Here is a 12,335-nt window from a genome sequence, read left to right as displayed (position 1 = left end):
TCAAAATATTTGGCTATTTTGAGCTGCTATTATAATATTGCTAGTGATTTTGAGGAGTCAAGTGCTACCTTTAAATCTGTATCTCCTAATCACTTTCTAGAACTGCAAGAAATCTCTCGCTGCACAATTTATCCCCAAGGTCTTGTCAAACCTGTTCCAAAACCAGATTCTCCTGAGATCCACTCTTTATTATCAAAGAACAGAGAAGATGATTCTTGCTTGTGAAGGACAATTGAAGCCTGAGGCTATCTAAAGAAAGGGAAAGAAAGATTTCCCTTGCTTCCTCTACAGAGTCAGTCCCCAGTCTTACCCCATATACTCTGCTAGCCTGTTGTGCTGCCTCTTTTCTCTGTGCTTTTCCTTCTACCACATCCTATGGCTCCCCACATTCCCCCTTCTGCCTTCTCCTTCAGCCACATACAGTGGTTAGAAGTCAGTAAAACCCACCACTGGACCAAGCCCAGCCTGCTCAGGCAGCTGCAGGAGCAGTTTCTCACTGGTCCAGGGGGAAGTGCCCTGTCTGCTCCCCCTCTCCTGGGCTGTCAGAGGGGAAAGCCCCATTTGCCAGTGAGCTTTATTTCAAGTGGAAGATCTACAGAATTGAAGAGGTTGTATCTTAGCAACCACAAATGCATTAAGAAAGCAGTTTAACTGTTTAAACCTTCAATTATAAAATCCACCACAAAGAGGCAGCTGCTGTGCACAAGACACAAAGCCTGTGCAGCGGTTCACCATGAGGGACACAACTGCCCTATGCACATGCACCTGCCAAAGGCACCTGGGTGGACCATCTCCCTCCTCTGCACAAATAAGAGGGTGCTGTCATGGCCCACACCCACATCCTCTGCTCTCCTGCAGGAAAAGAAGTGCAGAAAAGGTATCTTTTTGCAGAGAAACCCTGAGGTTTTGTATATTGATCTTATGCCCATAGGACCAAAGCAAGATCTTGAAAATTTTCCAAGGGGAAATAAATGAGTCCCACAATGAAAACTCAGAGTGAAATAGGCATGGGGTTGTGATCACTTCACAAGAGGAGCTGTGATGGAGTAGGTATACCCTGATTTGTACAGCTTAGAATCCCAATCTTTTCCCTTCCTGGGTAGTACCTTAGTTATCATTCCTCAGATACACATTTCCCCCAGTTCTTTTCTTCCAAGGGTTTGTGCAACTGGAGTCAGACCTCTCTGCTTTATTGAAACCCCATACAACAGCTGTTTCAAGGTTTCCTTGCCATGCCTGCAGCAAACCTGGATTTCATCCTTGACTTGACGAAGTTATAACAAAAACAACAGGGCATCTGCAAAAGTTAGTTTAGAAAATTCACCATTTTCTGCCTCAAAAACTTTCTTGCCAGCATTAAGTGCACATTCTGTTCCATTCTACATTGTTCTCAATGGCTGGATCCCAGCTGTGTGATGACTCACAGCAGTGAACCCATTGCCCTACAAAGGGAGCTCCAAGGATTGTTGTTAATCCCTCCAAAGGGAGCTGCCTGAGAGGAGCACACAGCAGGGGTGGTGCAGAGTCCCTCATCCACAGATTGAAAATATTTTGTGCAGAAAGGTAGGACTTAATCCATAAGCAGCCTCTGAGGGCAGTAGGAGCACATCTAGCACTGCAAAGGCAGATCTTTGCACAGCCTGCAAACTGCTCCTTCCCCTCCTTCACCCCTATAACTAATCTTCTAGGTGTACAATCTATTTCTGGGCTAAACAGACAAATGGAGATATGAGCATCATAAAGTCAGGACAGATGGGAAAGGTGGCACCCCTTGTCTCCCTTGTCTTTCTCACTCTTGCTTCATAGATGCACTATTCTGGAGAAACTTAGTATCATAAACAAAGTAAAAAAAGAAATTCTGCCAGGGCAACAGCCCCAAAGAGTGCCCATGCTAATGAGGACTGTGATCTAAGGCACAGGCATATACTCAGTGTATCCACCTGCACTTAAAGACTGTGAACCCCTAAGCTTAGACGGAAGAGCTGCCCTGGGCTACAGACACTTCAGGCTGTAGGACTGAAGCACTCCATGGAGATTCACTTTTTAAACAATGATTGAAGATCAATTGAACTGTTACTAGAAGCAGTATTAGGAGAGATTTATGAATCATCCATTTATAACAGTAGGAAAGCATCTTCTGTAAAGAGAAAACTGAAAAATCTATTTATTGCAAAACCAATTGCTGGGCTCATCATCTGTCTGTCACACTGCTGCAAGGGCACACAAATGGGGAGTGTGTCAGCCATGGACTGCTTTCAGTGGGAAAGTTGGTAAATTCCTGCCAGTATGTGCTTTGAACAAAATTTTAAAACAAAACCAAAAGCAAACAAAAAACCCCACTCTGAATTGTTTTGCATTGCATCTTCTGGATTGAATAAGTTTTGATCTTAAAGGATTTTTTTAAAGATGGTTTTAGAGTATTCAGACAGTGATATCCATCCTGACCTTCACATGGCATCTTTGGCTTTGATTCTAGACAAATTCTTGATCAGAACTTGGTCTGTAAACTAATTCCAAAGCATCTAAGCCCTATTAAAATAACATTTCCATTACCTAATTAATTGTTTGAAGCTGTTTTCAGTGATTGTTTATTGAAGTTATAGTTTGTCACCTGAGGCAACAGCATGGCTTGTTGTCGTGGAAACATCTCTGCTGTCACAGCGATGAATAGGGAGGGAGGAGCAGGAGAGGAGCTACAGAGGAGATGCTTTGTTGAAATGCCTTGCTCTTTAAAGTGACTAAATTATTTCAGATAAAGACAGGCCATGCTGAGATTGACAAACACTGATTCCTGGGATATTATGGGTTCCGTGGGCTTGGTTCAAGCCCTTTCTAATTTAGCATGACACAGCTCCTGCTGTCAGGCACTGCTGTCTCCCGTGGTTAACAGCAACATTTACAGGGCCCTTTCTGTTGCCAAACTTGCTATTATTGCACAAAATCCTGCCATCTACAAAAATAGAACAAAACACCTCTAGAAACCTGCTGTCATCTATCTATTTGATCTGTAAAAGATGAAAAATCAGTATTGCAGAGTTTCTCTTATTGGCCTTTACCTGGTGTGTGATCTTGCCACAAGTTTTCTACATTCCCAAATCCTGTGTTAACTAATGTCCAAGGGTATCTCAAGCAAGAGTTGCAGTTAGGTAGAAGCCACGCTGATTTAAGGGAAATTCTAAGTTTTTATTAAATTCTGCCACAGATTTTCTCAGTTTCTTGTTGTGCAGATAACATAGAGTTAATAAAAAGGTTTAAGCTCTGTTAAACCATGATTATAATTTTTTTTTTGCTTCTGAGACGTGCAGATGCAGGAAGAAAACAGGGTTTCCACCAGCAGCACCATCAGGACTGTGTTTTGTCACTACTGACTTTACTACAGAACCAGACAATGCAGACTGATACTGACAGGCTTGTAAGATCTTAGAGACAGGAACATTCTCAGAACCTTCTAAGCTGCAAATCAGCTAGGCTGCGCTTTTCATAAGTTTCATATGCTGTTAATTTATCATTGTGCAGTTTTTTTATCACACAGAAACCAGATCTTTTTCCTCCCTTCTCATAGTGTTGGATTGCAGGCACACTCCACAATGATGCCTTTGCTTGGCATTTGTTTAACTTCGTTTGTATCTGGCAGGGAATCGGCTTCACAAATGGTTATCTGTTTTGCAGAAGAGGTTTTTTTCTAACTGCATTTGCTCTTGGAAATGGAGTAAAACCAGACCCTGAGTCTTTTGTTCCTTGGCGGTGCCCTCTGGAGACAGCGGGAGGACGGCGCAGCGTGAGCCTGGAGTGCCACCTGATGGCCTGGGAGGCAAAGCGCCGGCTGAGCTCGGCCAGCGGGGACACCGGCCCTCTGCAGCCCGGGACACCGGCCCTCTGCAGCCTGGGGACACCGGCCCTCTGCAGCCCGGGACACCGGCCCTCTGCAGCCCGGGACACCGGCCCTCTGCAGCCAGGGGACACCGGCCCTCTGCAGCCCGGGACACCTGCCCTCTGCAGCCAGGGGACACCGGCCCTCTGCAGCCCGGGACACCGGCCCTCTGCAGCCTGGGGACACCGGCCCTCTGCAGCCCGGGGACACGGGCCCTCTGCAGCTTGGGACACCGGCCCTCTGCAGCCCGGGGACACCGGCCCTCTGCACCCAGGGGACACCGGCCCTCTGCAGCTTGGGACACCGGCCCTCTGCAGCCTGGGACACCTGCCCTCTGCAGCCCGGGACACCTGCTCTCTGCAGCCCGGGACACCTGCTCTCTGCAGCCCGGGGACACCGGCCCTCTGCAGCCCGGGACACCGGCCCTCTGCAGCCTGGGGACACCGGCCCTCTGCAGCCCGGGGACACGGGCCCTCTGCATCCTGGGACACCTGCCCTCTGCAGCCTGGGGACACCGGCCCTCTGCAGCTTGGGACACCGGCCCTCTGCAGCCTGGGGACACCGGCCCTCTGCAGCTTGGGACACCGGCCCTCTGCAGCCTGGGGACACCGGCTCTCTGCAGCCTGGGGACACCGGCTCTCTGCAGCCTGGGACACCGGCCCTCTGCAGCCCGGGACACCGGCCCTCTGCAGCCTGGGGACACCGGCCCTCTGCATCCTGGGACACCGGCCCTCTGCAGCCTGGGGACACCGGCCCTCTGCAGACTGGGGACACCTGCCCTCTGCAGCCCGGGGACACCTGCTCCCTGCCAAACCAGCACACCTGCCATTTCCGAGCAAAAAGCCCTGAGCAGCAAACCAGCAGAGCGAGGCTCCAGGCAGAGATGTGCTCTCTCTAGAGGTCAGTGCCCCTGGGTGAGGACACGACCTCCTGGGTGCCCTAGGACTGGCTTTCTGACTTTTGAAAGAACATACTCATGTATTTTTTAAAGGAAGGCTGTAAGCAGTGTTTCCATGTTCCTGTTCTGCTTCAAAACTTGAAGTTCAAGCTTAGTTAGAGGGGAGGAAAACACAAGTTTTCTCAGTGCTTAACACTTCCCCTTCAGGGGAACGTGACTCTCATCTTTTCCACATCAGGCTATGATTTATAAGAGGAACTGCAGGATCCTAATGATTTTTTTTTCCTAGAGTAAAAGGTAATTAAAGCTTTTGAGTAATAATATGAAAATAAATGAACCATCTTAAACAGGGATGTGATTTGGTGTTTGGTTTCCAGGCATCCTATTTGCACGCAACACTTGTTTCTATGTAGGTGCCAGGAGCAGGTATGTCATCTCCTTACAAGTTGGCAAATTGCACCTAATTTTTGCTGCATGGGTTAATATATTTCTAGCTCAATGGCATAGTTGTTGGTTTTCCTTCATATCCATCTGCTGTTCAAACAATTGCAGCTGTGAAGCTGAGGTTGGAGTGCAGCCTCCTTCAACTGTTACTGGATGTGAGCCTTACCCTGAGAGGCTGCAATGGGTTTCAGAAGTATTGAAAAGGTATTCACTCTCCTTCTTTTGCCTTTTCCAGTGGAAAAAGAGAAGCCAGAAGGCAGAGAAGCAGCTCAGTGTAAGAACACAGGAAAGCACTACACTATCCCAATGGTAACACAGAATGGTTGGATTGGAAGGGACTGTCAGCCTCTGCCATGGACAGGGACACCTTCCACTAGGCCAGATTGCTCAGAGCCCACCCAGCCTGGCCTTAAACACCTGTGCAAGGATGGGGCAGCCACAGAACCTCTGGGCAACATTCTTATTACCCTGTGTTACAAAAAAATTGCAACAAATTTCCCATTAATAACAGTTAAAAATCCATTAGGTAAAAATCCACTTAAAAATCCATTAGTTCTAAGAAATAAAACCACATTAATTCCTACAGATCTGCCATTTTTGTCTCTGGGAGAACAAGGCAAAACTCTGCATTCTTGCCTCCTGCAAGATGCTGTTAGTCATTACAGAGTGGGCTCTTAAGTTATTCAAAATCTCTCTACATGTTGTGTTGTTTTTCTGTGCTTATGATAGAATGTACCAGTTTGGAGAACAAACAGTACTTTTTCATGTTTCATTGAAGATGAAATTCAAATGAATATTTTTTCTAAATTCTTTATATTCTAAATGCTAAAGCTGAACTTACAGAACAGCTGAACCTAATTTAGAATTGTCAATAGCCATGTAATATCCTCCTCCTCTTTTGCTTATTAATACTAATTCAAAAGACTGAATTGCCAGCCTAGAGAAAGGGCACCTGCCATGGAACTGTTCATAATTCATCATATATTGAAAACTGAGTTAAAAAATAATAAATGTACGAATAATTGAATAATTAACAGCAGCTGCCAGATTCTGTGCCTCTCCAGCCTAGAAGATGGACTGGTTTGGAACACAGAGCTGTAGCAGGAATGGAACAAAGTTATTTTGTGCTCTGTTTGCTTGCAAGGTGCAAAGTAAATAGAGGCACCCTTTGCAAGAACACCTTGATTATTAAATTCCAGCTATTTTGTGATTGTCAGCTAAGATACACTTTAGAAAGGAAAGATTAATTTGGTAAAGGTTCAGAACACTGAACACTAGATCAACAAGATCCATTCAAGTCATTAATGTACCCTCTTTTTCCATAAAAATTTAAAAACATCACAGAGAAACACTTGAGAAATGGCATTAAAAGGCACTATTTAAAGGTCTTGAAGTAAAATTTGCTTCCTCCATACCTTGTGGCTGCACTGAAGAACTGAACACAGATGGAAAATGACCTTCAATGTGCCACTGGGTAAAACTTCCCACCTGCGCTGAAAGGAGGCTCTTGACAAATTCAAGAATCCCCATCAACCCATCACTACAGAGCACATGGATTATTTTTCCTAGATCTAGCTAATTCAGAATTTGATTTTCAGGTTTTTTTTTTCTTCATATAAGTGCATAAAGGGTAATTATTCAACTTTGAATCTGACCAATATTGAGATGAGTATTTTCCTTCAACCAGAAGGAACCAGAGATTTTTAACTAATAATTCAAAGTTTTCAAATTTAGTAACAGTTATATGCCAATATCCTCTAATAACTTCCACAAAAAAGGCTGCAATACAAGTTTCAGAGTTGTTATTATGATACAGATTGCAACTAAAGTACTAAGATTAAGCCTTTTGTCTCTTAAAAAGCAACTCATTCCAAAGAAATCAAGTACTCTCCCTCCTCTTGAAAAACTTCCCACACCTGACTTGAGTCACTTTTTCATTTTCAAGACATGTAACAACTCCTTCAAAATGCACCACAGTAAGTCACTAAGTTGTCATCCAAACAAAGGGTAAAAACTAAACGGAGAAATTTTAACATTAGTTCTAAATCCCAAGACTGTTGCCTTTTCTCCTCCTGACAAACATATGAATAGAAGTTTCACAATTGTGTATGTATGTAAGGGAAAAAGTTAAAAAACTTAAAATCTTTTGTGCTTATATTTCAGAGCCAGGAAGAATGTTTGGGTATCTAAAAAGAGCCTATAGATGTTCCAAAAGAAAGAAGAGAAAGGCCTAAATTTGACTTATTTCCAGCCAAAATGGGCCTGGGTAAGGGAAGCTGTCAAAACTTGCATTTACTTTTTATCTTATTCCTTTTTTTTTTTCCCCAGGTGGAAAGAGAGATACTGGCAAGTTTTCAAAGCTAGAAGCACCCTGAAGATATGGTTTTACTTCACAGATTTTCTTATGGGCTAAGCATGACTGTGGGGCTTTGGATGGTGGGAGCTTCTGCTGTGGGCACTGGGCAGCACATCTGGAGATGCCTTTGGTGTCCTCCCTCCCAACTGCAGCCCTGGGTAATGCTCTAGAAGGTACTCACAGCTGGCATGCAGCCATTGCCTCACTGTCCCCAAAAGTTTCCCTTCTCCATCAGGTTTTCATTGCTAACCCTTCAGCTTGGTCCTGGTGATGACTGGCACACAAAGGCAAAAAGGAACCTAAAGTGGAGCAGTCAGGGAAATGGCAGGATGGATCTGTAATGTGCAGCCATAGTGGCCAGAAAAGGTCCAAAGTCACACCAAAAGCAGGGGGAAGCACTGTGTGCAGACTGCACAGCAAGAAACCTTCACCTGGCACCCCAGATTTTACTGCTGACTTCAAAACCGTCAAGTGCAACTACAAGTATCTCACAACAGAATATTTTAAACATTCTAAATGGTACTTTTCAGTGAAAGCTGCTATCAGCACAACAAAAACAACTGGTCACAATGTCAAAGCATAATGAACAAATGTTGTACCCATTTAATTCAAGTTTGTACTTCATGTTTATTTGCAAAATACAAGTAATTAAACAAACATTCTATTTCCATTTCCACTAGAGACTTTAGGTATAATTTCAGTTGCTGTGGCTTGTCCATTACTGGTACCAATATCTCAATACCAGCCTTGGTATTTGCCTTTCACACACCAGCATGGACTATACCTTAGTGTAACCAATCAGAACAAAGAGCAAATTTCATACACAATATTTAATGCTAAGTAGAAGCCTGGGGACTTTGTAAAACCTTGCTGGGGTGTGAAATGTTGTGCCCTTTCAAAAAACAGTGGTCATTATCTTCTGGACAAATAGTGTAACAGTGATTGCTGTACGCAAATATTACCACCAGGTACTGACTCTAAGATCACTTTTTCCTAGAAAACACCAAATAAATACAAGTAATAAATGCAACAAAAGCTATTGTCAGTTACCTATTCTAAACCATACCTATGAAAATACAAATGGGCACATTGTGAATACTTCAAAAGAGTAAAGTGCTTTTAACATTGAGCAAGTGAATGCATCTAGTGTTGTACCACAGCCAATATATCCATTTTGGACAAAACAGTTTCCATGCAATTAGTCAGCAGTGATCCCCTGCATTCATTTACAATATTAAAGTACTATATATTACTTCAGTCATACAGGGTTTAAGGTCAGGATACGGTGTGTACACTGGCAAAACTCAACCAGTGCTCTATATTAGCACACTGTTTGAGCATTGCTACAGCAAGGTAGATTTTTGTTGTTTTGTTGTTTGTTTTTTTTTTCTCATAAGGAGCCAAACCTTTGGTAGTGTAAATGCAGTGGACGCTGAAAATACCACTGAACCAATATGCGAGCACATTATGCAGCTGACAGGAATGGGAAGAAGAAAAAATCAAAAGCAAATTTAATGGCTTTATGCACTGTGCTCCTCCAGTCCTGCTCTATTTTCACGTGCCTCCCTGCAGGTAAAAGTTTAGACATGCAATTCAAGCAAGTGATTGCCTTCAGTTCAAAGACAGGCCATTTACTGCCAAGACGACCCTCCAGAATTGTGCTGAATTCAATTATACTCCCTTGCCTCAAGTTCAGCAACACCTTTTTAAACTCATTGCTTGCCTTCAGCACAATATCTTTGGTTATATCATCCTCCTCTATAGGCTTGCTTCCATTTTTGCTACTGAAAGGCATGCCCACAGTTATTTCAAATTTGTATCGATCAAACATTTTCATGTGGCATTTATGCTTTGTCAAAAACTTCAGACGACACAATTCTTCCTCCTCCAGTGTAACATTTCTGGGATCACAAAGAGGGTAGGTTTCACCATACAAGCATCTCATCCAATCACCAATAAAAAATGGAAGCATATTTATTGCAGATTCTGCACTATTGTCGATTTCTGTCACGCGCACGTATTTGAACCGCCCGGTCCATGTCACTCGGTGTCCTTCCAGGTGACTGCACAAAATCTGAGTACGTGCCATGTTGGTCTCCTTCCAGGCCCGGGGTCCACAGAGGAAACCATACTGATTCCACGTCAGGGTGGAGTTGTAAACTTTCATGCCTTCAGATCGATACACATAGAACCAACAGAACAGCACCACAGCTGTAATCCACACCAGAATGAGTTTCACAATGGAGCTTCGAGTGAGAGATTTAACCACTTCAACTACAGAGAAGTTAACCTTTGTCCACCATCGAAAGAGCAAAGGAACAGCACACAAGACCAGGGTCACCACAATTTTCATGAGCTCCAAAGACAAAAACCACTTAATGAAGTGGACAAGACACATCAGTGCAATGCCTACACCCAGTACTGGCAGGGCAAAGAGGAACAGGAAGTAACCAATGGATGCACGAACGAGCCCAATGCCAGAGGACTCCCGCAGAATGACCACAGAGAGTTCACACCACATAAAGCACACCAGGTATGGGACCAGGTAGCAGTAGGTGCCTTTAAAATTCCGTAGTTGGGCCATTCTAAAGAAAAGATAGAACAAGTACAAAAACAGAAGGCAGGGGATGCTTACATTGATCACAAAGAAGTGGCCTACAGGAACTGTAAAGAAGGTTTTCCCTAAGAATTTCAAGTAGCCAAAATTCCCAGGTAATACCTGCAATAGGGATAAGCAACCTGCAGCTGCCTCAGTCATTAATGCCCTTCGTGTGTAAGGTTCTGCACATGTGCTTAAACTCATGTAACTTGTCACTGTGAAGAAAACAGAGACAGTAGCTAACTCTGAGCATGGTATACAGTCTTTGCTTGCTATAGGGAAGGAAAAAATGACAAAGAATACTGACAGTAAAAAATAAAAGTACGGCTCTAAGTGATTCCACCCAAAGTTCACCTCAGCTTGCTCAACATCTAGGTTTGGTTCAAAACGAAGCAGTAAGTCAGTCAAAGCACGGAAGTTTTCCCAAGCCTTACTGTCCTGAAAAACTTTCAGTGTGCAAATCACCATAGAAATGAAGGACAAATAGAATATGACTAAGGGAATAATGAAGGCAAAAAAATCAATTGTCAGATTACTGATGATGAAGAAAAAGATGAGAGCATTGATATGGTGTGTTGGAACAATGGTAGACAGCCAATGCATTCCTGCCTTTGATGCAATATCTATAAGGTATTCTTTGATTTCCATAATGGCATGAAGTGGATATTTTACAACCTGGAAAAAGAGAAATAAGCATTTTATTAATGAGAAGTTTTGTATCTTTACATCACAGACATTCCTAGCTGAAGCAGTAGCAGCCAGGTGTCTAACCTCAGCTAACATGAAAAGATTTATATTTCAGATCAATGTTGCCAATAAAAAAAAATTACTGTGTCTGAGATTATTAGCTCCATTTTTATTAACTCAGTCACATGAAGCTCAGAGACAATTTTGATTTCAGGCAAGATGTATTTCATTACCTTTGACACATATAATTAAATGGCTTCCTAGTCAAATATTCTGCTCTGCTAGCTTCATATTAAAGATAAACTACATGGCTGCAGCCCTGCGCTATCTTAAGTCATTACTTGAGCTGCGAGTACCACACTTTAAAGCATGTAACTGCCACATTCTGCAAGGATTATGCTACACATTCTATGCAGATACACTGCAGGAAGTAGTGCCTATGATTCATATACACATACAGAAAGTCTTTACAGCTGCAGTTTTATCTTTAAAGAATTCTTGCCAAGCATCTAGGGATGTAACTGTCAAAACCTGTTTTGGAAGCAGCAGCATATGTTAAATTCAATTACTACGCGTTTACAGATTCTTTGAACTCCACAAAGTAACTGCAGAGGATCTTAAAATTCTGTCTATTTTATGTGGCATTTTCAACACAGTCACTAGACAACAGAGAAACAGCTGGATTGAATACTCTCCCTATAACCAACCATCCTTTACAAAAGATGAATTAAAAGGTCCTGGATTTTTTTAAACACGCATTCAAACATTGCATAGGAACACTAGATGCTGCAGTCAATCCTCCTTCCCCCATAAAATGACAGTTTTTATGTTTTCCCAGATTGTATATTTTTATGTTAATTAGTTCAAGGGGAAAAGCCAAGAATGTTCCAGCAAATACCTGTGGCACTGTGATGAACTGGGACAGCACATGCCCCAGTGATTTGGCCAAAAGCTTGTTTATTTGTGAAGGCATCTCTGTTCTTCATAAAAGCATCTCTTTCAGACTATTAGCCATGCAAATGCTTGGAAAGACACACCTTTCACTCCCTCCCTTTTCCCCACCCCTGCAATATGGTAATGGGCAACAAACTTATACCAAAAACTCAGGTCAGAAACCACACAGCCCCTACCTTGCCTAAAATTTATGCCAGTATTGAAGGCATGCACCTTTATTTCCCCTTCTCCTTCCACTGTCTAGAGAAGTACCAGTGTAGAAGCTAACAGCAAGTTTCATCTTTCTGGAATTCCATCATAACAGAACCTTTTCATGCTATGGATAACTTTTCCCACCTGCTTGCTCCTGTTTAAATTAGAAAGATATGAGGCGTATAACAATATCTATAATAAAAATAGGGCAGTGATGACAGGTACATTTAAATCCTCACTGAAGATGTCATGAAGGTAGATTGACCCCTTACAGGGAAGAATGTTGTCACTTTATTTTAAATACGTGACTCACTTATACCAAACTTGAAACATA

General features: G+C 43.0%; 1 protein-coding gene across 4 annotated transcripts in view; it reads right to left on the bottom strand.

The window, feature by feature from the left end:
* Nucleotides 1-8,171: 8,171 nt before the first annotated feature.
* The window catches only part of WFS1 (wolframin ER transmembrane glycoprotein), a 52,867-nt gene continuing 48,703 nt past the window's right edge, over nt 8,172-12,335 (bottom strand). For all 4 annotated transcript variants that reach the window (XM_077177722.1, XM_054633123.2, XM_077177723.1 and 1 more), the window contains exon 8: nt 8,172-10,843. In XM_077177722.1, the coding sequence (XP_077033837.1) occupies nt 9,035-10,843 (1,809 nt within the window). In that variant the 3' untranslated portion in view covers nt 8,172-9,034. The remainder of the gene's footprint in view (nt 10,844-12,335) is intronic.

Source organism: Agelaius phoeniceus, chromosome 4 (assembly GCF_051311805.1).
Source record: "Agelaius phoeniceus isolate bAgePho1 chromosome 4, bAgePho1.hap1, whole genome shotgun sequence".
NCBI classification, from domain to species: Eukaryota; Metazoa; Chordata; class Aves; order Passeriformes; family Icteridae; genus Agelaius; species Agelaius phoeniceus.
The sequence above is the reverse complement of the archived record's forward strand: the minus strand, read 5'-3'. Positions and strand labels throughout refer to the sequence as shown.